Raw genomic sequence first — 24,061 nt, forward strand, 5'->3', positions numbered from 1 at the left:
TTTTTGAGTGGTAACTCAAAAATACTGGTCACAGCCAACGGGTTGTTGCATTCTTGTATAAGAGAGGTCTAAAGGACGTCTGACGCACTTTTTGGCAATTGCTGTTCCCACACCAAAATATAGGGCTAAGCTGTGGCTCACCTTGAGTACCTGAAGACAACACCATTATTGAACTATTCTACCCAGTCACTGACCTTAAATTGTAGAATATGATAAATAACAGCAGCAATCCAGGATGTTTTATGTCATGCATTAATCCAGAAGTATATTAATTTCTGGGCTACTCAGGACCATTAAAACCTCAATTTTTGCTGTTTGTTTTCCCTGCTCCTGCCCCAATGGCCTGTCACTCATACTCTATATTGGTCACTCTAATGATATATTAGGCAATCATCATCAGATGGCTGAAAATCAAATGATTGTAAAGAAACAAACAACCTCACTTGGAGGTTCAAGCCCTTTACTGATGCCGACACAAAGCACCAAAACACAATACTCAATGCTGTACTCATCCCAGGCCTGCTGTTGTTAACCTAAACCACCGGGAGTCAGCAACGCTGCATTAACTCATTCAGAAGGTGCAAAGCTGCAGTAAATTCACAAAGCAGTCAACCCGCAGCTGCATCTGGAGCGCAAAAGTAAACAAACACTGTTTGTACAAGAATGCATTGCACAAAGCTGCTATATTTGACTCTTCTCTGCCCAGAAACCGGTTTACTATGATAACAGTCATTCATAAACTCCCATGTTATTTGTGCTTTTTTTATTGATAAAATAAACATACAATCACAGGTTGAATTCTACTAGATGTAAAACATAATTCAGCACCTCAAGGTGTAGTGGCATCCATATTAAAATAGATTCAAATAGCTGAATGTTCAGCGACTTCCTGGATACAATAAATGACCTAAAAATCAAAGATGTGAATACAAAAGTAACCTACAATATAGATAGAAAAATAAATCAACTGAAGACAACACTGCTGAGCAGGTGACCAGAAAACTGATTGCAAACTGAGTAAAGATGTGCCGTTAAGTCATAAATGAATAGATAAAAGCAAGCCGTACTTTATTTCATATTTGGCTAAATTCTATCCAACATATAAAAATCCCATGCGAGTTGTGTTGCTTCGAAACATTATATATGAGGTCAAAAGATAAAAACGGTATTCTGCGCAGTTTCTCGATTGGTAATCACTGACCAGTTTTGGATAAATATGGCACAGGGCGATTCCTGTAACTCATTAACTATGTTAAATGTTCCATTGCAGCAAGCAGGACTTTGACCCATGCAGTCGCCATATCTGTCTTTGGTACCTGCACACATAATGCAGAGTGATGCAGGATTGAGGGCACTACTTTATATACAAAAAAAAAGCCTAGTCACAAAACATTACTGGAGAAAAGCACAAGAATCCTACAGTATAGTGTGCACACTTCTAAATATGATTACGCATCAGTAATTCTTTGCCAACGGTCGGTAACTCCCAGTAGCAGTGTGACACATACAGTGATGTATGTTAGTTCACAGTGTGCGCTGCTTCACTGTGCCTGCAGAGCCTGGACGATGTTCAAGCCTGGGCCGGTGGGCAACGTCCAGCCGTCCTGGCCCTGGTGGTTCTGTAGCAGGCAGTACAGCTGCTTTAGATGGGTCACTATGTTGTCTTTGATATCTGGGATTGAGATCTGCAGGCGAACGCTGCCGCTGTCGAAGGACCGTGTGTTGTCTCCAGAAAACATCTCGCTTATCATGCGGGCCACCACTGGAATGATCTGTAGGACAGAGGACCAGCATGAGTCACACAGTCAGAGACTCTGAAAAGAGTGCAGCTAATTGTCTTGTGGTTCACATGTTTACACAAATAAATAGCCATTATCAGTATGAAAAGACAAAATATAAGTGTGATGTGGAAAAAAAAGTGTTAAGAACTGCAGCTTAAGTTATATTGAACAGCTTTTATTTCCTTTAAATAATAGAAATACATGTTTAAATAAGAATAGATTTTCTGGTTGTGTCATTTATATAAGATAACCAACATGCAAAATATTTTTTATGCATTGAAATATTTCCATGCAGATTACTATTCTTATTGTGTTAACTATTCTTCCAACCGTTGTAAACAGAGATAAAGTTTGTTCATGCATTGTGATGACCACAAACATTCATTCATTCTTGTTAAAAACAACGATTCTCACCTGAACCATGATAAGTTTCCTCTCTATGGGTCTCCCATCGGGCCACTCCTCTCCAAAACACAGGTTGATTTCAAACTGAGGAGGGATTGGTGTCTGGCCACGCTGGTGTGCTATCACTCCTGTACACCACACAAACAGTTAAAAGTTATTACTATTAGAATTCCTTCTAAGAGATTTCATTTTTTTAAGAGCTCCAAAGACCATAATCTTAATAGAATCTGCATTTAACTCAAGTTGTTTTTCTAATTTTCCCAATAAAAGTGAGAATTCTACTTACCACCGAGAAAAGACTCCAGGCAGAAGAGTTTGATCTTCCTCTGGCGCTCTATAAGATTTGGAGCAGCTGGGTTTGGAGCACAGGGACCGGACCAGTACACCTTGCACTGGCAGAGACGCACTGCGTAGATATCGTGACCGCTGACCTCCAGGATCAGGCCTCTGTCCATCACATCCAGCAGGCGGTTAGTGAAAACCCGTTGCTTGTCATTGGTAATGTGCTCTGTGGTCGGAAAGCGTAGCTGCTCCAGGTTCACCGGCCCGAACAGCTCCTCCTGATTGACCATGGGGCCGAGGTCTCCGTAGAACAGCCTGCAGCCCTGCGGGTTACTGACGTTCGCTGTGGGACAGATCTCCTTCCCTCTGTAGTGGAACTGCACCTCCAGGTCTGTCACTGGGTCAGAGAGAAATGTAGAAACGCGTTAAAACCGTGTTTGACGTACAACTGAAGTTATGCCTTAAAACAGGGACGGTTCACCCAAACAACATACACTTACAATTTCTCCCACTGTATCTGAAGTGCCCCCGGAATTTGGAGACATTAAGTGTTGGCCAGCTTTTATTCAAATATTCTATAATTTTCTGACTGACAATGAATTGAGTAATGGCTGTGTGGCGTAGACCTCAATTATTGTCACCAATAAGACACATTATTCCACATTACGATGAACTTGTGCGTTGTAGTTTAGTTGGAGTCAATCTCACGCAAACCCTCCTGCTGCTGTAAACACTCAATCACAGCAAAAAATAGTCCCCAACAAAAGGGACTATTGTTTAATAAAAACTACAATGCCCAGTTGTTTTAGGAAAATACAGACTGTGTTGAGCTATAGTAGCTATCCCCAATGTTACAGCAGGTGTCCCCACACTGCATCAGCCCGTTGCACTAAATCTATCTGAATCCACCGACTGGAAAACAGGAAAAAAAACAACAGTTGTGGTTTGCGGTGGTCTGTCTCTTTAATAATGTGTGGTGTTCACTGGATTTCAACAACGCTATAAGAAGTGCTTACTCGGCAGGGAACTGATCCACATTTCTGGAGAGGCAAAAAAGGCATCGGGTAGAGGAGGGGGCTGCATCGAGTGATCCGGCAAGGGAGCAGGAGGCAACAGGGGAGTTGGTGTCATTTCCACATCCACAGGCTCCTCTTTAGGCCAGATTTTAACTGACTCCTCTTTGGGCCAGACCTCATTTGAAGGGGGACAACTGGAAGGCTGCGAATCTGAGCTAGGAGACCACATAATAAGAGGAGAGGGACTGGTGCCTAAATGAGGAAAGAGAAAAGAATGAATTGGCTGAATTATCAAAAAACTAAATTTACCACTTTACTTTTTTGGATGTACTGCCAGGAAATAGGCGTAATGTGTGAGGAGAAATCATTCACCATTAGATGGGTATGGAGGGAGAGACTCTGGGGTATCTGGCATATCTTCCTCACCACCGTCGTCCTCATGTGGAGTCCAAGAACCAGCGTCTGAGGAGGCTGCGGGGTAAGTATTACAAAATGAAGTGAAATGAAGGACAAATTGTAATTGAGGATGAACAAAGCATCCAGCTCTTATTTACCTTGGTTAATGGGAGGCGGTGGGATGTCGCAGACATCATATATCTTCAAAGGATTCATGGGAATCTCTTTGGTGCCATCGAAGACCAGGTTGAATTCTCTGCTTTTGTTCAGGGCACATCGAAGCTGAGCTTTCCACTTTGCAGGATCAGGTTCATCAATTCCCTCTTGAAATTTCCCGGTCTCCACAGCCCACGCCTGGAGGAACATTTAAACATACAGAGGTATCAATATCACAGTCCTGTTTTAAATATTTCAGATTCCTGCACAGGATCCACATAATTATACCTTTTTTGTGAGGTATCTGTCCAAAGAAATATCCAAGATAATGGACAATGATGTCATCATGTACATTAATGTGCATGAAACATGGTTATGAATGTATTTATTTAGCTATACCAATACATTTGGAAAGTGTAAGCGACTCATCTTTATCATGAAGCATCTGTACAATGTGTCACCCATGTATCTTGTCAGTACAAAGAGGTTCCGGTTTTACTAACGTTACACCAAAACACTACAATTTCACTTTCCCATCTAGTTTGGCGTGTCCACAGGGACGAAGACAACGCAATGCACTCATACAAGGAATGTACACAGACCATGTATAACTGCATACGATCTCATAGAAAAACAAGAGCAAGAAGTCCCAACATCACCGTTTCTGATCTTTAATTACAGCCACACAAATACAGGCCCAGTGCTAGTTGTCCTATCTACTACTTACCTGCATTACACCAGGGCTAATGTCAGAGGCTTGACAGAGGTATGTGTAAGTCGGTTGCAAAACCAGATGTTGCAAGCATATTTAGCAGGTAAGAACCAGTATAGGCCTTGCAAAATATTGTCTAATATTGACAATCTACAAGGTGTCTGCCTCGGGATGAACAAACACGTCACTATACATTCCTCTTTTCGCGGAACTTTTTTTTTTTTTTTAATCATCATGACATCTGATGGCTTTTAAGAGCCCATAACCTTAAATATGGTGTCCTCGTCCTCGTGCTGGGGTGTGTGCCGTGTGGCGTGTTTCCATGGGATCCTGAAGCGCATGGCCTCACGGTCAATCCACACCAGACCTGGGTATCGCCCGCAGTCCACCTGAGCGACCAGCCAGGGCTTCAGACGGACACGTCGAGGGGTGACCGACATCCTGGCTGAAAAGACAACACAAACCGGTGAGTCCCACGGTTGATTGCTCCTGTGAGACATTTTTTTTAAACGGACAGAGACCTTTATTAAACTCAGTGACAGACAATGACGCGCAGGAGTGTTCACACGTCCGGGATATTCCAAACATTTTAAAACGGCCACACTTTGACAGGCGGAATGACCTTTGACTTATTTAGTTATTTGTCATATAATCATAGCTGCTTACAGGTTAGACTGCGCATGGTAGGTCAGCATATCTTTACATGTGAATATGCAGTGAAATAGATCCAAACCTCAAATAGACAAAGCGACCAAACGCGATACTGAAGAACGACACACATACCTGTGGCAAACCAGGAAGTTGGCGAAGTCTGTCCTCGTCGGCCTGCTAACCAGCAGCCGGAGATAAAACCGCGTTTCCTCTGTAAATCGGCTGCAGATTCCCTTAAAATAAGAAAAACCCTCACTGATATTAACACGGACGAAGGCGGGCGCGAATAACAACAAATGAATCTCGGAGGACTCCGAAGCGCTGTTGTTGTTCACTCCGGCTCAGCCCGTCCCCTCTCCTCACCGAAACTCAGGTACGTGCGTGACGTCACGCCGGTGACACACCTTTTTTTTGAGCAGCTGAGTGGATAGCTTTTTGTGGAGCACGTGGACTGGACACTATATTTTTCCATCTGAGCATCATTTTCATAAATGTTTTTTGTCGATATATACGAGCATTTATCATAAAGGCACAATGCACACAGACATTTCAGAAACACTTTTGTTTTCTCAAGGGAACTAAAGTACCGACTAGTTCTTTCACAAGAAGGATTGGGAGGTTGGGCCATCTTTATTTTCACTGATGTTTATGCAATTCTTTTTTTTTTTTTTTTCAACGAACATCTTTATATTTTTCTGCATATTATTTGCTTTGAACAGTGTGAGAAAAACACAAACTGTGTTATCCTAAGGGTTTACTATGAGGGACCTACGTATTAGAGCAAAACACTACACACTGGCAGACAATAGTAATGACTCAGCCGGCAGGCAGAGTTGGAGTTTCCACAGTAAATAACAGTTCAATCATTGTGAAGTGGTACAAGACGGTGGACGGTTGATGATGATCTTGTCACTAAGAAGACAAAGCAGCCAGACAATAACAAGCCACTCCCTGAAACTACTCATGGCTTTCTCTGAGTGCATGTGTCTGACACATGCAGCTGTACACATTTGCCTTTGGGTTTCCTGGTTTCGACATAATATCCACAATGAGTCTGTCGCCATGTGTGTGATGCTAATTATTTGCATTCTGAAATAGATGGCTTTCTGAGCCGATAGTGGCTGGGGTCCAAGTGCCAGCTGTAGCATCCCAAAGGATGAAGAACTCCCTGCAATGATGTGTGAATAGTTCCCAACCTGAGGGTCAGCATCCCATAAAGTCCCAACATAAATTTAACATAAAGGGGACTGTAGAGGGGTCACCACATAAAAGAAAACATCCCCCACAAAATGAGGTAAATTTAATCAGACTTTCCTTAAATATTGTCCATCTTGTTGTAGGCCTACTCATCTCTCTTCAGGTTACTGAAAATGAGTCAAATGAAAAAGGCAAAAACTACCAGACTGTCCACATTAATGTCATTGCCTGTGATGAGGGGTAAAGAAAAGATATTACTTGATTTTAAGTCACAAAATACCTAAATGTTTCGTAACCAGCTACAACAAAGTCATCAAAAACTTGTGGAGGACTCTATGTGAATTTCTCCAGTCATTCTGTCAGTCAAAGACAGTTAGTACTAGAAGACCTAATAGAGTTAATAGAAAATGAATGAAAACAAAGAATGAATACAAATATATCACTTACTGACATGTCTATAAAATAAATGTTGGGCATGCTCATCGCTTAACACTTTACAACAACATTTATTTGGTCACACAAAGGTGCTTTCTATCTGTTCCATGTGTTCACATACCAGAATTAAGCATTTATCTTTCCTTTGCTTTCCTTAAACATAAACTATCCAGCCAGCAAACCTCATAGCATCATAAACTAATCTAATGTGGAACTTTAATTTAGGAAAAGCTAATCCTAAAAACCTAAATCTAATGCTGTGGATTGAACAGCATAATGTTTTAAAGCTTACCTGGGTTGTGAAAAAGCTGCAAGTTTGCTTTAATTAAGTGATCGGTTTAAAAGGACAACTTAAGGGAAACAATTGGAAACACACATAACTTAAAACAAACAGTCAAAATCCAAATGGAAAAGGATTCAGACTAGAGGCTGATTAAAGAGGAAAGGCACATGATTTTGATGAATGTACTTTTATTGTTTATTGTAAAATATACATTAGAGCTCCTGTAAATCTACAGTGTAGTGGTAGTAGTAGCAGCAGGTATGGTTTTGCATCTAGTTCATTGAAAGCATTAAAAGGCTCCACAAAAATACATGCATCTCTGTAATGGCTTGGAAGAAGGGAATCTCGGATGGCTCTTTACAGTTTATAAAACACTCCAATTAGGAAGTTATCGGGTCTGTTGTTTTCCCATAAATACATAAAGTTCAATATGTATTTAATGTCCAACAGAATATGATGGCTAAAATGAATGGACATTGGACAGAATTGGGGTTGATGGAAAGTCTTTGCTGGCTCATGAATATGTGAAGAAAAACTAAACCAGTGCAAGCGTGCTGCACTTTGACAATGACCCAGAGATTGGTCCACATCCGTTAGTCCTGATGATTTGTGGGTTATGCTGAACCCACCTTTTCAGCTGTGGCTCAGTTATATACAAAAATGTATTGGGGTCCATACAGTTGGAAGTATTAGATGTTGGTCCTCATCCCCCTTTGAATTTTTTGGACAATGTGCGTGAGGTCCAAACTCTCTGTTAGTGTCGTCAGCAGCATGCTGTCATTTTGAACCCCCTCCATGAACTCTTCATAGGAAAGTTCCCCTGGAAAAAACAAACACACACTCTGAACTTAAATCCCCTCTGCTGGTGATAACAGAGATTCATATTTAGTCGATAATTTGCCAGGGTTGAAGATATTCAGTTTTTTTTTCCGTCCACTCCTCCAACCCAGTTGGTGCTCATTTTCTGGCCGAAGATTTTGCCCTTAGCCCTTACCATCTCCATTGATGTCAATCTCGTCAAACACCATGTTGGCAAAGTCCTCCGATGACACCTTACTAGGAATCCCATTGATTGCACGGATGGACTAAACATAACACAAAGAGAGGAGATCATGTTAAAAACTGAGACATGCAATTGTTGCCTACCTTTCTTCAACCAGTAGATGTCAGCTAAGTGTTAGCTTTTTGCCTCTGCACCTTGTATCACTGCAGTGTGTTCTACGCTCCTCTAAGCCGGAGGTGGGATACCTGTGCCATACCTCAGTGAGACCCGAGAGGTCTGAGCAGATGGTTTCAGGATAGTACTTGGGATTTACTTGGATCTGTTACAAAGCCATGCGTCACGTTTCAACATGAAGGCTCATGCCCACCTTAATTATCTGAAGCAGCTCGTCACGGTCGATGCATCCACTCCTATCTACATCATACAGTTTAAAGTTCCAGCGAAGCTTCTGCTGCACTCCTCCCTTCAGCACCAGGCTCAGAGCAGCTACATACTCCATAAAATCAATGAAGCCATCCTACAAAAGAGAAGGACATTATGGACATTGTCTTGAGCAGAGCAGTGTGGCATTCAATGTATACTCCTGCCTCATTCAAGTCTGTGCAGAAAACTGTCAAATTGTGGAATCAAGGTCTGTTGCCCACCCATTTTATAACGTATTTAAATGTAATGCACACTGATCTACACCTCCATGAAAAAGAGGTTTCAGCTGTCTTGTTTTCAGGTTAGCATCATTGGGATAAGCCCCCTCTCTAATAGAAGTGTCTCTCCGTCAGATTTCTATTGGCAGAAACAATCTCGTAAAAACACTGGCAGGCACTGAGGAAAAACACAGTCACTGTTTTTGAAAATTGAGATGAACATGACCCAGTTTCTCTGCTCTTACAGTTTACCATAAAGACTGAATAGACATGAAATAGATGTAGCGGGTGGAAATAAAGTACACGTAAACAAATATCAATCTTTGTGGGTTTTCTGATGAGGAAGATGATCATTGTAATCCTTATTTGTTGGTAATAGTAGAAGCAGATAATCAAGATGATAGATATATTATGAATATGATCTGGATTATGAAATAATAGCAGCATTATCACATATATAAGTAAAAGTAATGAGAACTAAATTTCTGTCTTTTTGTGCAAAGGATGCTTTTTAAAAACATTTCACCATCAATCCTATTCGGTAAGGATGAAAAGCAACTAATGGTGAGCATACTTAAAGATTCAGCTTTACTTAACATTAAAATGTATATATTACCCGGCCAGAAGATTATAAATCCACTTACATTATCCATGTCAAACGTTGTAAACATGGTCTCAACATAGGCGTTGGATGTATCTGACAGGTTCCTCAGACCAAATAACTGTTTGAACTCGTAAAAGGTGAGAAGTCCAGATGGGTAGTCGGTCATGAATTTTCTGTACCACTGATGACTCTCACAAGCTTGTAGTTCCTCCATAGCCGACCCAGTGCAGTTTCCCATGTCTGTTTATCTAAAAAAACAAAAAAGGGATATAAGAAATCCTGTAAAAACCAGAACTAGAATGTATCGCATCCGCCGAACATCCGTGCATGGCCGGTATGCAGACTAAAAACAAGTAGCAGGATGCAGTGTGTGTGTGAGCCAATCATCCTTCTGTGCGTCTCTGTGATGTTGAAGGCTCAGAAATTGTAATCCACTTTGCTTGCAAGCAAAGACTTAACTAACAAAAACAACCTCGGAGCAGAAATACTTCCTATTGTACAAGATGACACCAGCTGACCAACAAATGATATCAACATGAAAATATATATTAGATATATTCATATATGAATACATATGAATCAAATATCAGTTACCAATGCTCATTAAGTTTCTACGTAGGCATTATTATGCTTGATGAACTCTGCAACACGTATGGATTCATCATTATTACTCAACTATGTGTTCAACTGTCCATATTTAGTTTGGTGTGTATCTTTTGGGATAGATAACTACTAATCTTTCCTTGTGAAAGATTATCCAACACGTCTCCTTAGCAATTATTTCGGTTGTTAGTGGCCAATAATAAGCCCACTAAGCATATGTTTTCTGTATTTGTGAATGTATTTAAATATTTATCCCCCCATGTTGCTGTTTTTTTAATGCTTCTTTTTGTTCTCTCCCTGTTTTGCATTATTGACATGCTGAGGTAGCTGTATATACTCAGGATTTTGTGTTTCTTAATTTGATTTGATGTATATGCTTTCCTGTTGTGTTCTGTTCTGTTGTTTCATAAACAAGACTCTACAGCCACGCTGGCATCTCTGTATTTCTCTGTATGCTAACATGCTTACGATGATGATACGTTTAGCATGTATAATGTTTTCCTTTTGCACCGTGTTGGTGTAATGTGTTATCTAACATTCACTAATTAGCACTAAATAGGAAGTACCATAAATAAAAAAGTAGGGCTTATTGTATGTGGATGTTCACCTGCTTCACTGGCCCTATCCTTCACTGGGTTGTGTTCTTTAATGTCAATGTGCTGTCATTATCTCGCAGGTGAAATGGGAAAATGGGAGCGAGGAACATGGTCTCATGATTTTCAGAGGGCCTGGGAGTGAAGAATTCGGTCAGTCAACTCAACACTGTGAATGTGTTACACCTCTGTAACCGCAGACATTGACATGAACTCAACCTCACAGCGAGCGGGTCATCGACACATAGGAGACAAGAGAAAGTAAACTCTGAGGTACGTATGGGTAAGTAAACAAGGAAGCCAACCATAACATGCAGCATTAAACATTTTTTTAAATACACACACACATACAGTACATTGTGTTTGGACATTAAGTTATTAAAGCTCTTTGGGGCAAAGGTCAGTTTAAAATTTAGCCATATTCATAAACCTTCTTTACTTAAGACTACTCACAGTGATCTCTCAGCTTACCCTTGCTTCATCGGGTTGATGGCACTGTGTCACTGTGTTGCTTTTGACCCTCTTAAAGCTCCTCCATCTGCTGTCAGTAATGCGGCTGCTGGTTTGTTTGACTGAACCAGGATGTCAAAAAACGGTGAACATCCCTTTCTACTGAAAACATTTGATTTTATGGTCCTTTTATGGACTTTTGAGTGTCTTTAAAAAGAGGGTTTCTAACAAGAGGCTAAATTAGACTACTGAACGGCATCACGACGAATAGTCAGCCTTCCTAGCCTCGTTGTGTTTACTCGCACTCGTGCAACTGTGGTTTGTTTATAGCCTCATGTTAGCTTTTTACTTCTGCTGATTGCATTCAAGCTTCAAAAATCATAAAAGTGGTGTTCAATTGTTGATTATCTTGCTGAACGAGATTGATTTCTTTGCCACAGAGCTTATTTTCTGCAATAATCCAAAATCCAATGGGAATATCTTATTGGCTTTTAGTAGAGGGAAACAGTGCGACGCTAACTAGGGGTTGGCCTACAGAAATAGTCACCCTATATAGATAAGAAATAAACACACAGGGCAATTGGAATACTTATGTTGTTAAATACAATGTAATGCAATATATTAAAGTTACAGGTACAAATGTAAACATGCAATCAACACATACATAAACAAACATAACTTAGATATGCTCACAGACCTCACAGTTTTCATTGGAAGTACTCTCTTCGGAAGGAATACTGCTGACAAAAATCTTTATAGAGATCTGTAAAGATGAAACACACTGTAACTGCTGTCATCTTAGTAACTGCACAAATTCTTCCACACAATGAATCTGGTTCTGGTATCATCTCTAGTTTCGTTTCCATTTACAACTGATTTATATCTCGTCATGATGGAATGCAAAATAGTTATGGACTTCACTTCCTTTAACGTCAGTGTCTTTAAACCAATAATGTCTGCTGACTTTGTACTCACTTTGGATTGTTATTGCACAGACCAGGGCCTGTATGATTTATGGATAAAATAAGAAGGATACAAAGGCAAGTAGTAGTTTATCAATAACAAATGTTGTATAGTGGTGCATGTATTGGCATTGTCTGGCACCAGGACACAGCCATGTTTTCTATAAAACATGACGTACTATTTTTATCAACTGTGTTCATATGCAACTAAAAGACTGCCATTAATGAATGAGCATAATGTGTCAATAAATAACTGAATACATGCCTGAATAATTCAATTCATAAATGGCCCAAAGAGCTCGTGATGTGCATTTCACAATGTCGTTGGTGGAGTTGAACTCTACAATATGTTCAGCACCGGGAAGCAGCTAAAGCGCCAAAATGCAGCACATTCTTCACATTTCAGCCGGCATCAGTCAGCATGACGAACTGGATGGACTGGTGTGGTTGTCTCCAGGGCAACTGAAGTGACATAAACACTGAGTGAAGGAAAGGATTGACCGGTTCTCTGGATAGACGATCATTATATAACCCGCTCTCATGTAATTAGAGGACAAGGCCAAAACTGCTCCGATTTAAACTCACCTCACTAAACACAGATTATTAACTTAATAACACGGATATTTAAATGTAAGTATGTCATATTGACATAAATCTGATGAAGAAAATAGATCAATTGGCCTTACTGGATTATTACTATATTAGTAAGATTCATGGATCCGTGCAAACCATAGTCATCATAAAAACCAGTGGAAGAAGCATTCAGATCCTTTATTTTACCAAACACTTACTTGACACAATTGTCTTACTTAACTGTACTAAGTAAAATAAACAGTGAATACATGGTTTAAACTTTTGGCAAATAAAATAAATTAACTCACGGTTACTATCTTTGCATGTTTTTATACTGTATTTTTATAGTGCCAACATATATTTAAAATAATGTATTTATATCAAGGTATTTAGACCAAAGTAATGGGAATTTGTTTTTATTGAATCAGATCTTCATATTTTCTTCCTTGATATTACATATATAAGTGTGGAGTAAGACGTTTTAGGTAGTCTGTTAAATATATTTAGTTCCATGTACTAAATTCTAATATATGATATGTAATACATACGTGTACATACATAAGTAACTAGTAACATACAAGTAGTGAAGTAAAACGTACTATACATCCCTCTGAAATGTAGTGGAGTTGAAGCAGAAAACTGAAATGATCATGTGAAGTAAAAAAAACCTCTAGGTTATACTAAGATAGAATAAGTAAATGTACTTAGTCACCGTGTGTTACTGGTCATATCTTTGTGTGGCAAAGATCTTCATTTACAGTCGGTGGGTGCTGCTGTAGGTTCGCTGTCATGGGTCAGCTCACTCTGAGCTTTAGAGGAGTCTTGATCCTCTTTGACATCAACTTCACAGTTATCCTGCTTATGGAGGTCGCATGCTTCACCTTCCTTCGGTAAATAACTCCACAGAATCTGTTTCAGTAAACAACTGACACAGATTTATGCAAAAAGGGGATTCATAGCAAAAACTTAATGTTTCAACCATAATAAATGAATAACTGAGCAAACACCCAGAGGGATAAATAGCATAACACTAACTGTTAAGGCTTCTGACAAACTCTACTTAAAAAAGAATCAGTTACAGGTAAAAGACATCACACATTAAATATTTTTCAAGTAAACACACATTAATATTATCAGTGAGTACTTATCAAAAGTACTCATTCTGCGGCCCTGTCAGTGTTATGTTAGTATATTAATGTGATTATTATTATTGATGTATTACATGTAAGCATTACCTAATGTGTTAGTTGGTTGAAGTGGATTTTATTGCTTCATATACTTTTGGGTAGTTTAATAATAATAATGCAATATATGTTATAAACTGATCATAGGTTTTGTATTTCAAATCTTGATCATCAGACTATAGCTGTAAGTAAAACAAAATACAATGTTTCCTTCTGAAATGTGGTGGAGTATAGAAGTGTAGATTATGATGGATAAGTTGTATTTAAGTAAAGCATTTGTACTTTAGTTAGCTAGTTACTTTCTATCTGGATCACTGCATAATACTGACTTCGACAATCGTTATAGAAATAAAGTTTTACTTATGACCAGAATGATTATGACACATAGACACATTAAAAGCAGAATAGCCTTTTTATTTCCCAACATCTTACTTCCTGTAGAAAGCCCCTTGGTGAACCATACAAAACAAAAAAAACTTAATGTGCTGCAAAGTTAAAACTGTGTTCCTAATCATGTTTCTCATGGGCAGCCTTATCAAATTGGCCTCGACAAAATGAAACACTGTGACAATCACTCAGCACATACCACAGAGCTTTGAAGGCTGGCTGACTGCACGAGCAGTTAGTCAGTGCGCAGGTGAGATTTGTTCTGGAATGAGAAAAGGAGAGTCCAGGGCCTCACCTGTTGGGTGTGTATAACTACGGGGAGGCGCAGTGAAAGAAGAGTGGGCGGGGTTAACTCCATTTTTTCTGTATGGCCCAAATAGTTTGTACCAAATTATTGGAGTCGAGTTTACCTGGTGCGCGGTAGTGCACCTGTCACGAAACTAGCTCACCTGCTCTTTACCTCGGATTTACCTGTTGATTTATAATGCGCCAGTAATCCTGCCGTCCAGTCGTATCTACACGACAACTAATCAATAATCATGAAGAAGGGAAAGTTGAATTTTCTGGGTCGAAAGACCCAGTCTCTTTTCGACACCAATATTAAAATCAAGGACATGGGTGAGTAGCCAACACTGCCTATGGGGCTCATTGGTTATAATAGAAAATAAGCATTCAATTTAATGATTCACTGAAGAATAACACGACCTTTGTACTTGATGTTGACATGGACAAAAGTGTTAAAGCCACAGAGCTCCCATATGTAGACTTAATGGGCTGCCTGTTGATCCTAAAGCAAATCTCAACCGTATTCTATTATGTTTGATGACATGTCCTGATGTGCATGTAGCTGCAGGTGCCATCAATGTGATTCATCCATGAAAAACCTGTTCTCAAATGTTAAAGTCCATTCTTCTTGGTATAACTTTGACCTTGCATGTCTGGCTTCACACTGACCTGTCGTCCGGCAATTCTGTTCACTTTGTGCGATTCAGTGTTGCCTCAACAATGCTTGAAACAAGGCATTTTGTGGGAATATCTAGAATCTCCAACCAAGGAAAATTAGAGGAACTGAATATACCCAAGATATCATACTCTAATTGGAATTATGTCTAAAACAGCTGCATTCAGTGTGTTTGTTTCACTGTTTAGACACCGCCTGAGAATAGTTTATGTGAGTATGAGTCCGCTTTAATCATCTCAAAATGATATCTGGTGGTGATTGTGGTATCGCCTACACTTATTGTAAGTGAAAGATCCTGAAGGTGGTGATGATACAGATGATCTAAAAAAATCACATCACTTTTGTTTGAATACCATGAGGGATTGTAACGTTTATTAGTACTTTATGAACATATAACAGCATACTATATACACCATTACAAATGCGTCATCTCCCTTTGCTGAGGGAGACCATGAGATGCGGTTGAAAACTCTAGAAAAAGATAGTAAGTGGACCTTGAGTTCATTGTTTATTGCCAAACTATAAAAGCAAAGTGTGAAATGATGACCATATATTTATACAATGATATTGCTTAGCATTTGAGACCAGGAAAAGACATCTGAAAAGGTACACCATTATATTAGGGTAACACCAGACAATATGCACTCTCACATGTTGAGATCAGTTTACGGAAAAACTAACCAGGTGTCTGTGGCATTACTTTCATTTGATTGTCAAGAGCAGGAAACAAGAGGGATTGCTATGCAAAGACACAACTTGGGAGCGACTATTTGTCTATTTAAATGAAGCAGGTGCGCAATGGGGGAACTAATAATTAAGTTAGACTGGTTCAACACCAATGGCAATTCTTTCAATAGTCGTTCATACTGAGTTAATTCCACAGTTGTATTTGGCTTGTAACATGATGGTTATACTAAATGCGTAAAGGAAAAACACTTTGCGTTCCTTTTTTGTTCATAATGTGAAGCCTTTTGGTCTCTCTCCATTGAAAGATGTTGTTATTGAAGGCTGACAGAACATGCAGAGATTAAGTGCCTCTCAGTGTCAAGTTTCTTTAGGATAAGCACGAGGACCGACACTGGAAGGAACAGCGAAGGAATGTGCTGAAATTGTTTTCTCTCCAACCAACCTCAGTTTAGCAGAGTGGTGTCTCATTCTTTCACTTATAAAGTTGGATATGTTAAGTGATTGTGTCTTTGTCTCAGTGCTCATTCTACTCATCTTTACCTTTTTACAAGTGATATCTCAATTTGGAAATAGCATTAACATTATTGTGTCTTATGCTGCAAGTTGTGTTGTAGTAATGGAATTCAGTAACCAGCATAATGAAACTTTCACTTCAACTCAATGGTGGAGTATGAACAAAGATTGCAGTCATCTTTTCAGCTTCCTATAACTATTTAGTTGTCAACAACAAACCGGCCTTTTACAGCGCATGAGATCTCACAGTAGATTGTTAAGTTCAGTGACAACAACTAAGAGGACGCTTTGGTATGTCATTACCTGCCAAATGACCAGAATGTACTAATCTTCACCAGAGAGAAGAACAATAGACAGATGGACACGGTGCAGTTTTGGATGGTGAAATGTACTGGAGGCTTTCTGAATTTTACAAATTTCAAACACTGAAAAATGTATTTCTGGAAAAATATTCATGAATACTGCATACTGTCAGTAATGATGTGAATTTATTAAATCAAAAACTATCTGCCCGTGTTAAACCGTGTCTCACACCAACCACATCGTTTGTCCTCTCTGGCCAAACCATTCTCAGAGCTTTCAGCAGAAATTAAATGGCTAAAAGCATGAAGAGGATACAAATCTTTTGCATTTTATTTCCTCAGAAAATGCAATGCCGGTGCTGGAGTCATCGGCAATCCCAGAGTCAGGAACTGCCAGTGTGCGGGCCAGACCAACTGTCAACCATCACACTGTGAGTACCTCAGTTAAGCTTCATGGTGCATGGCCTGAACATATTCTCATTTAACACTCAGTTTCAGACATTGGAAAACCATTAGATATACGTCACTCTGAGCTGACTCCACCGTGTCGTTTACATGCAATGTATTACTTCATCTTGTACTCTGTTATCTGCAGAGCTGCACAGATGCAAATGAACTGATAAAAGACAGTTTAGTGCTTGACTGTGTTTGAATCTGGGTCATCTTAAACAAGCACAGGGACAGGACATGTAAATCAACAAGTGTTTGTTAATCAATAATTTGTAATTTTGCCAGTTGAGTTTCTGTCCGTTTGTGTTTGTTTGGTGAGAGTCACTTTTAGTTCTAATAACCATAATATATCCTCATGCGGGAGTGCTAACACTGACACTGTTCTTTATATGCCGTAGGCTGTGAAAGATGGCATAACTGGTGGTGTAGTGATGATGTATAACATCACACAGTGGTGGAAAATAATTAAGTACATTAACCATAATAAGAACTTTAGCTTTTGATAATCAAAGAACATTTTGCTGATAATAGTTTTCTATTTTTACTAAAGTAGACTTCTACTTGTGATAAAGTATTTTTATAGGTACTTTTACTGAATAAAAGATCCCATGGCTGTCAGGCCTCCCATTATTTTATCATGGCGCAGATATAAATAAAGAGCTCCTTGCTGCTCTGGTTCCCACACCTCAAAATTTGGGAGTGTTCTGTGAATGTGGCATGTGTGGCATGTGTTTGACATGGCACACCTAGCAGCATGGGCAGGACAGCTGAGATGGCTGCGACAGATAAAAGTGAGTCATAGTGCAGGGAACAAACAGACAAAATCAAACTGGATCATATATGCCATCTTTACTGACACGCCCTCAACTTGTGGTGTAGTGTTCTTAATTTTCCAAGAAGCTACTCAAGTGTCCTGTGGGTTATTAGACAAGAGAGACATGTGTCATTTGAGGCATGACATCAGGCAGATTTCCAATTATTTTTAGTCTGGAACACAAGCATTTAAAGGGCTGAAAAGCAGTATACCAGCAACCTTTAGATCCTAAGTCATTACCAACCTTATCAATAATACATTTTTGAAGTGTAACTGGTGCGAGCTTGTTGCTTTATTGCATTAGCACATTACTGAAAGAGCCTGCATCACATTAACATCAAGAGGTACAGCAGTGAAAATATGTTTTGTGTTGCTGGAATGATCTTTTATTTTTTTTCATGTACCCTGTTAACTCTCATGGACATGTATTGTGTCAACACAGTCGGTGTTTATTTTTGGAGGTGTTTGGGCCATGACGAGAACAGCAAATCTCTCTCACGCACGCACCTACAAGCACACAGGTTTCTAAGTGACAGCCTGCCATTTTCTCAGCCAGGCCCACGTTAACACAATGTGATGAATAAAAGGTGTATCCTACATCATGAATCACTGAGTGCTCCTCATAAGAGAAGTATGTGTACGAAAATGATCCTTTCAAAATCTCCGTCACCGGTTTAATCATGGCAAACCTAAGAATAGCCTAAAAAAAGCACTTATTTGGAAACAGACATTACAAAGTCATACTTGTTTTAAAGGAATGTTTTTTACATTGTATTATATTCACTATAAATCATTATATATATATACATATATATAAATTGATTTAACTTGAAATTATTTGCAAATACAGCTATACATTAGGTTCTTCATAATACCAAGACCTGAGAGCCACTAAAGTTATCACTGACTGACTATTTTTTGTCGATGCCAGTAATGTAGTAAGTATTGGACATGTTCATCTGTTTTCAAGGTACAGTGAGCTCTGCAATAGTTGAGAACTGGTTTATTCACTCTAGGAGTGAATACCTTCCAGCGCCTCTTAACACGATGTAGACTTCATGTCATGTATACTGCTGTTCTTGAACCAAGCTTTTTTTCTTATGTCTCAGATGTTGAAATGTCAACATTTTGATGTTTTATTTGTTTTCACAGTCCTCATTCGACAGCTTTCAAGGGTTTGCCGTCCCGACACCCAAAGTCCCCCTCCTCCCCCCTGTCAACGGTCCAAAGATCAACGGTTCAGGTGAGCGTCTACCTATCGCAAATATGTACTTTAAGTTTAGCTTGGAAAACACTAGAATTTCATTATTTACACTCTGAAGGACCCAGATCATTTGCAATGTGCCTTTACTCTGACTCACTTGATGGATCACAGCAATCTAAATGTCTCCGTAAAGGGTTGAAAATGCAGGGCAGGTAAATGTTTGTTCAGGTTGTTGCTCAATAACCCTCCTGAATGTGTCCAAACCGCCATACCAGATGGCGAGCATATTTACAGAATGGGAGTGTTAGTATTAACAGAGTGGATATAATTTGTCTAATTTTAGCTGTGAGTAATTCTAAATTTATTATTCTGTCACTTGTTTATCTGACTTTAAACTAATTCCTTTCAGCTTGGGCCGGGCGATAATTAAGATTTTGACAGTTTATTGTCTTTTCTTGGAATCTTACTGTGATGAAATCATATATCAAAATATCGTGATAAACAATTATTATTTAAATTGATAATACCAAGCACATACTTACTCAAATCTATCAGAAAGTCTGGTTATTTTCCACTTAAGTTGATACTAAATGAGGAAAAACTCATTTGTCAAGTGTTTAATTCACACAAGAGAATAGAAAACCATGCGGTTATTTCATAAAGACCTTTTATTTATTGAATTACCAGAAAACATGCTAAATCATGATATATATCGCTGTCGAGATATGAAGTGATCGGAATAGAAGATTGTTGCCGTTTTGCCCAGACTTGATTTCAGCAGTAAACATTGTTGATTCTTTATGATCTATCTATTTAAAAGATTAAGACTAAGGGGGTGAGCTAGGCTCCGATATTTTCTGTTGACCGCCAGATCCTACTCTAGTTATTCCAGCACAGTTATTGCTTATAATTATTTTTGTTTAATAAACAACACAAAACAAATCTGGACTAGGCATGGGTTGTTTGAATGATTCACACAGTTGGGCGCCTACTTAGCCTTTGAGCATCTTTTTTCAGGAGTCGCTACTTAACATTTCTCAATTGCTTGAAATATGATAAATATTGTAATTGCTCCTACTTCACAATGTACAACAGTGCTGAACTTTTCTCAGTTATTCTCTTTTTTCTTTCTTCCCTTAGTTGGTGGAAATCACTTGTCCAATGAATCTGTTATATCTGTGCCTGGAATTTCTGTTCCTCCACCTCCTGCCATGGCTCCTCCACCCCCTCCGGGGACTTTTATCCCTCCTCCACTAGACTTCATGGGTGACCTGAACAGTCTTAATGTGGCACCATTTCCCTCTCTATCCATGCCCAATCCAAAACCGACCTCACTGGCACCATTCATGGAGGGGGAAGACTTAACCTTCAAAAAACCGCCACCAATGGCTCCACCAAAGCCTCCACCTACTTACTCCAATGGCTCTGCATCACCCGTCCCCAGTCCACCACCAGCCACAGTTCCTGAGCGTCCGATGTTCTCCCCACCACTGCCTCCTTCTGAAAGGCAACACAAGACTAATAAGAAACCACCTCCAAAACCCATTAGACTGTCCTCTATATCCAACTTAGACTCCCCACCAGGGACTCCTGCCCCACCTCCCCCCGTGCAGACAAACACACTGTCCTCTTTCAATCCCCAAAACACAGCAAAGCTTTACTATGTTCCTCAGACCTCAATTCTCAGTGGGTATGAAGAGCAAGACAAAAGACAAAAGCAGATGTTGCTCCTGGAAGATTCTGCGGCCGTTAAATCTGCCCCAGTTCTTGTCCAGGTGGATGGGAAAGCCCCTAAAGTGGCTACACCGTATAAACCAGCTCCCAAAGATGTACAGGAGCTGAAGGAGAACTTACAAATTCCCCAACCCTCTCAATCACCGCCTCCTGAGCCAAACAAGGAGGTTAAAAAAGAGATAGCTTCAGTACAGCCCGAAATAGACAAACCGCTCCAGACTCCACATCAGCTGCTGAAACTAAACAATACTCGGGTGAATTCAGAGCCCATTAATGACCAATTTGTAGAATCTCCAAGTCAAATTTGTAAATTCAGTCCGTTAATAGATCGTAAACTACGCAACCTGAAGGGTAGTGAAACCCACGGGGCACGAGATGGACCTACAGCGTCCCCACTGGCTCTTTTAATGGCGGCTAAAGAAAGAGACAAACATAAATCGAGTCACCCTCTGTCGCGGGAAAACAGCAGGAAAACGATTGAGCAGCCAAGTGCAAGCATTCACCCGAGTGACACCAATCCCAATTCATTTGTTGTCACCCCAAAGTCCAGCTCTTCCTCTACTCTAACATCTCTGGAAAGAATACAGGAGAGTCTAAAGTCTACCAGTCCTGCTGTACATACGCAAACCGTTCAGACTCCAGCAAAATCCAGCAGTCCTGCTCTGGTCGAGGATCCGATGCCATCCACCCGTTCAGCTCTCAGTAGGACGGCAGCATCCCCAAGTGCGACCCACCTGGTTGAGCAGAGGCTAAATGCAGTGCAAAGCCCCTCAAATTCTCAAAACACACAGCCTGAGGAGTTAAGTATGCCATTACTCCCTCCGCCGCCAGAGTTTGATGATTTTGACGATTTTGACGAGAATATGGAGCCGCCTCCTTCCGTTCCTCCACCTGACCCTCCCAAGAAAAAGGCACCAACACCAAATGTAATCCCTCTCCCTCCGTCTCATGTTCCACCTCCTCCCCCAAAACTCCCCCCAGCAGCTCCAAAACTTCCACCTCCTGACATCGACGTCAAACCAAAGTTTCAACCCCTGCAGAAACCCAAGGCGGCCCCTGCTCCGCTCCCATCCACTCTGTCACCCAGCCAGAGCACGCTCTTGAGCATCCTTCAAAAGAAGATGTTGGAAATGGACCACAAAATGGCCCCAGTGAACGAGGCAGAGTCCACTTCTGATGACTGGGGCTCCCCCCTGTCCGATGAGGACAATAAGGTCCCTGTTGTCCAGAGAGCCGCACGACAGAGCAAGAATAACCCCGTGGTCAACAAAGCAGCAACACTGAACATGCAGGAGCTGGAGAGTAAATTGGTCAGTAAATATCAGGAAACCTCTTCAGTGAAGGTTCCAGCCAGGTAAGAGTGCTCAAATATGACGTCTTCACTTTTCTGAGACAAAGAGCCCAGTGTCTGTGTACAGAATCAACTCATAATAATGAATATGTTTATCTTTTCAGCAACGGGACGCAGTCCAAACATCAGCATGGTATGACCTTTACTGTTCGGCCTGGAACCAAGCAGCCCATTACTCTTGTCAGAAAAGGGGATCCGTAAAGAGACGCGTTAAAGAGATAGGTGTTCTTCTGTTTAGCACACATCGCACGTGATTGGATCATGTGTTTTTGCATCAGAAGGAATTTGTACATTGGAGGGGAAAAGCACTTTGAACAAATGCTACGAGCAAGTATGTTAAGCATGTCTAATAGCAATGGCCTGCTGAGTTCTGAATGTATTTCTCAATCTTTGGAGAACACACTATCACTGTCAAATTGTGTTTTCTGTTTTGTATTTTGTTTCTGAAGTTTCCGGTTGACCTTTTTTTTTAAAGTTTTTTTTTTCTTTTTTACTGCAGATTTTTATTTAGTGTAGAGGTTCATGTTGGATATGTTGCCTTTTTAACCAAAGCTTTTTTATCAGCCTTAATGCCACATGGGTTATATTCATAAGAAAAATAATATTCAAAGTTATTCATAGCTGGTAAGAGTGTGGCGAGTGAAAATGAATCTACATTACTCTCAACAAATTCCTGACAAATGCGTTGACGGATATATCTGTAAACATACAATAACGTACAATGCAACTATTGTGGTCCATGCTGTAGTTATATGTCCCATAACTGAAATATTCTCACTGTTACATGTACATGATGTAGGTCCACTAGAACAAAGCCAACAGGTAATTCAGACAAGTGTGTTTATCCCTCAGTAGGATTGTTTCTCATATTTATTGATCTTGGAAAAGCGTTGCCATCTGTATAATAGTTAATTTACTGCAGTAAACTTTGTGTCAATGCATCTACATTCATGCTGTACATATCAGTTTATATAAGATTACAAAAGTACCTAGATATTGTAAGATTTAGAATGTTGGTTGTAAAGTATTTAAGCAGAAATTTTAATCTACACCAAATGTTGTCCAACAACTAATCTGAAAATAAATCCAAGCAGTAATTGCATGTCCTTGAGTTCTTTTGTGCTCAGTATTTAAGAATGTGCACTAGCGGCAAGACATCTCAGTCGAGAAAAGACAAAATTGCAGATGACGTGGTGCTTTTGGGTGTGCATATGAAAAATAACTGGAATGACGGCTGCACTGTGGCGCCAACAAAGATTTTGATCAGTAATATCTTAAATAAACTTTTCCTTTCCTGTTTTGGGCTAATCAATTTCATCGTACCATTTAAAATGGTACATTAAGTGCTGGTGAAGTCAAAAGTCAATTTGTGGGTTTTTAAATGAACACATTAAAGTAAATAAGTTGGTTCAAAATGTAAGGACCAATATAATACCCACTATATACCAGCGTGGCACTGGGTGTTGTAAGCTCTTCTACTGGGATGTGTGCTTATTTCATTCCAGCTCAGCAAAGTGTCTCTCACCCTATGCATCATACAAGAGCATCAGTAGAGTAGAAGTGATTAGTGAGTTAAAGTGTGCGGGCAACAAACTGCTCCTGATTTCAATAGTATTTCCAACAGGTAAACTCACCATGAACTAAATCCACAATATTAGTACACTTGCCATAGTTCGTAGCAGTAACATGCAGATGCATTGAATTTGACCGTAGCGGAAAAATATTGCATAC

At 39.9% G+C, this 24,061-nt stretch overlaps 3 protein-coding genes across 4 annotated transcripts; 1 reads left to right on the forward strand and 2 right to left on the reverse strand.

The window, feature by feature from the left end:
- Window positions 1–719: 719 nt before the first annotated feature.
- irf6 (interferon regulatory factor 6) lies at window positions 720–5,777 on the reverse strand. The gene is made up of 8 exons (XM_031854137.1): window positions 5,532–5,777; window positions 5,015–5,193; window positions 4,039–4,234; window positions 3,857–3,955; window positions 3,485–3,736; window positions 2,473–2,865; window positions 2,196–2,314; window positions 720–1,772 (listed from the first exon to the last, which is right to left on the reverse strand). Exons 2-8 carry the CDS (start codon window positions 5,186–5,188, stop codon window positions 1,542–1,544), a joined length of 1,464 nt encoding a protein of 487 aa, XP_031709997.1. The 5' UTR covers window positions 5,189–5,193; window positions 5,532–5,777; the 3' UTR covers window positions 720–1,541.
- Window positions 5,778–8,297: 2,520 nt separating this feature from the next.
- Window positions 8,298–9,800, reverse strand: LOC116383681 (guanylyl cyclase-activating protein 1-like). The gene is made up of 3 exons (XM_031847702.1): window positions 9,603–9,800; window positions 8,685–8,834; window positions 8,298–8,399 (listed from the first exon to the last, which is right to left on the reverse strand). Exons 1-3 carry the CDS (start codon window positions 9,798–9,800, stop codon window positions 8,298–8,300), a joined length of 450 nt encoding a protein of 149 aa, XP_031703562.1.
- Window positions 9,801–10,870: 1,070 nt separating this feature from the next.
- LOC116386829 (pollen-specific leucine-rich repeat extensin-like protein 1) lies at window positions 10,871–23,427 on the forward strand. Of its 2 annotated transcripts, none has more exons than XM_031853390.1 (5): window positions 10,871–11,031; window positions 17,120–17,208; window positions 19,194–19,284; window positions 20,386–22,333; window positions 22,435–23,427. In XM_031853390.1, the coding sequence occupies exons 2-5, from the start codon at window positions 17,128–17,130 to the stop codon at window positions 22,529–22,531; spliced, it is 2,217 nt and encodes a 738-aa protein (XP_031709250.1). In that variant the 5' UTR covers window positions 10,871–11,031; window positions 17,120–17,127; the 3' UTR covers window positions 22,532–23,427. The 2 variants fall into 2 exon arrangements, with proteins under 2 accessions (XP_031709250.1, XP_031709242.1); XM_031853382.1 differs by lacking the exon at window positions 10,871–11,031 and adding an exon at window positions 14,725–14,932.
- Window positions 23,428–24,061: the final 634 nt, after the last annotated feature.

This window comes from Anarrhichthys ocellatus, unplaced genomic scaffold, assembly GCF_004355925.1.
Source record: "Anarrhichthys ocellatus isolate YVR2014 unplaced genomic scaffold, GSC_Weel_1.0 scaffold1, whole genome shotgun sequence".
NCBI lineage: Eukaryota > Metazoa > Chordata > Actinopteri > Perciformes > Anarhichadidae > Anarrhichthys > Anarrhichthys ocellatus.

Excerpts from the sequence above, each read along its gene's own strand:
- irf6 (XM_031854137.1), bottom strand. The coding sequence starts at position 5,188 with ATGTCGGTCACCCCTCGACGTGTCCGTCTGAAGCCCTGGCTGGTCGCT. Across the intron at positions 3,956-4,038 it reads ACCGCCTCCCATTAACCAAG|CCTCCTCAGACGCTGGTTCT; the intron begins GTAAATAAGAGC and ends CTTACCCCGCAG. Across the intron at positions 3,737-3,856 it reads CCCTCCATACCCATCTAATG|GCACCAGTCCCTCTCCTCTT; the intron begins GTGAATGATTTC and ends TTCCTCATTTAG.
- LOC116383681 (XM_031847702.1), bottom strand. The coding sequence starts at position 9,800 with ATGGGAAACTGCACTGGGTCGGCTATGGAGGAACTACAAGCTTGTGAG. Across the intron at positions 8,835-9,602 it reads CAACGTTTGACATGGATAAT|GATGGCTTCATTGATTTTAT; the intron begins GTAAGTGGATTT and ends TCTCTTTTGTAG. Across the intron at positions 8,400-8,684 it reads AGCTGCTTCAGATAATTAAG|TCCATCCGTGCAATCAATGG; the intron begins GTGGGCATGAGC and ends TGTTATGTTTAG.
- LOC116386829 (XM_031853382.1), top strand. The coding sequence starts at position 14,854 with ATGAAGAAGGGAAAGTTGAATTTTCTGGGTCGAAAGACCCAGTCTCTT. Across the intron at positions 19,285-20,385 it reads TCCAAAGATCAACGGTTCAG|TTGGTGGAAATCACTTGTCC; the intron begins GTGAGCGTCTAC and ends TTCTTCCCTTAG. Across the intron at positions 22,334-22,434 it reads TCAGTGAAGGTTCCAGCCAG|CAACGGGACGCAGTCCAAAC; the intron begins GTAAGAGTGCTC and ends TTATCTTTTCAG.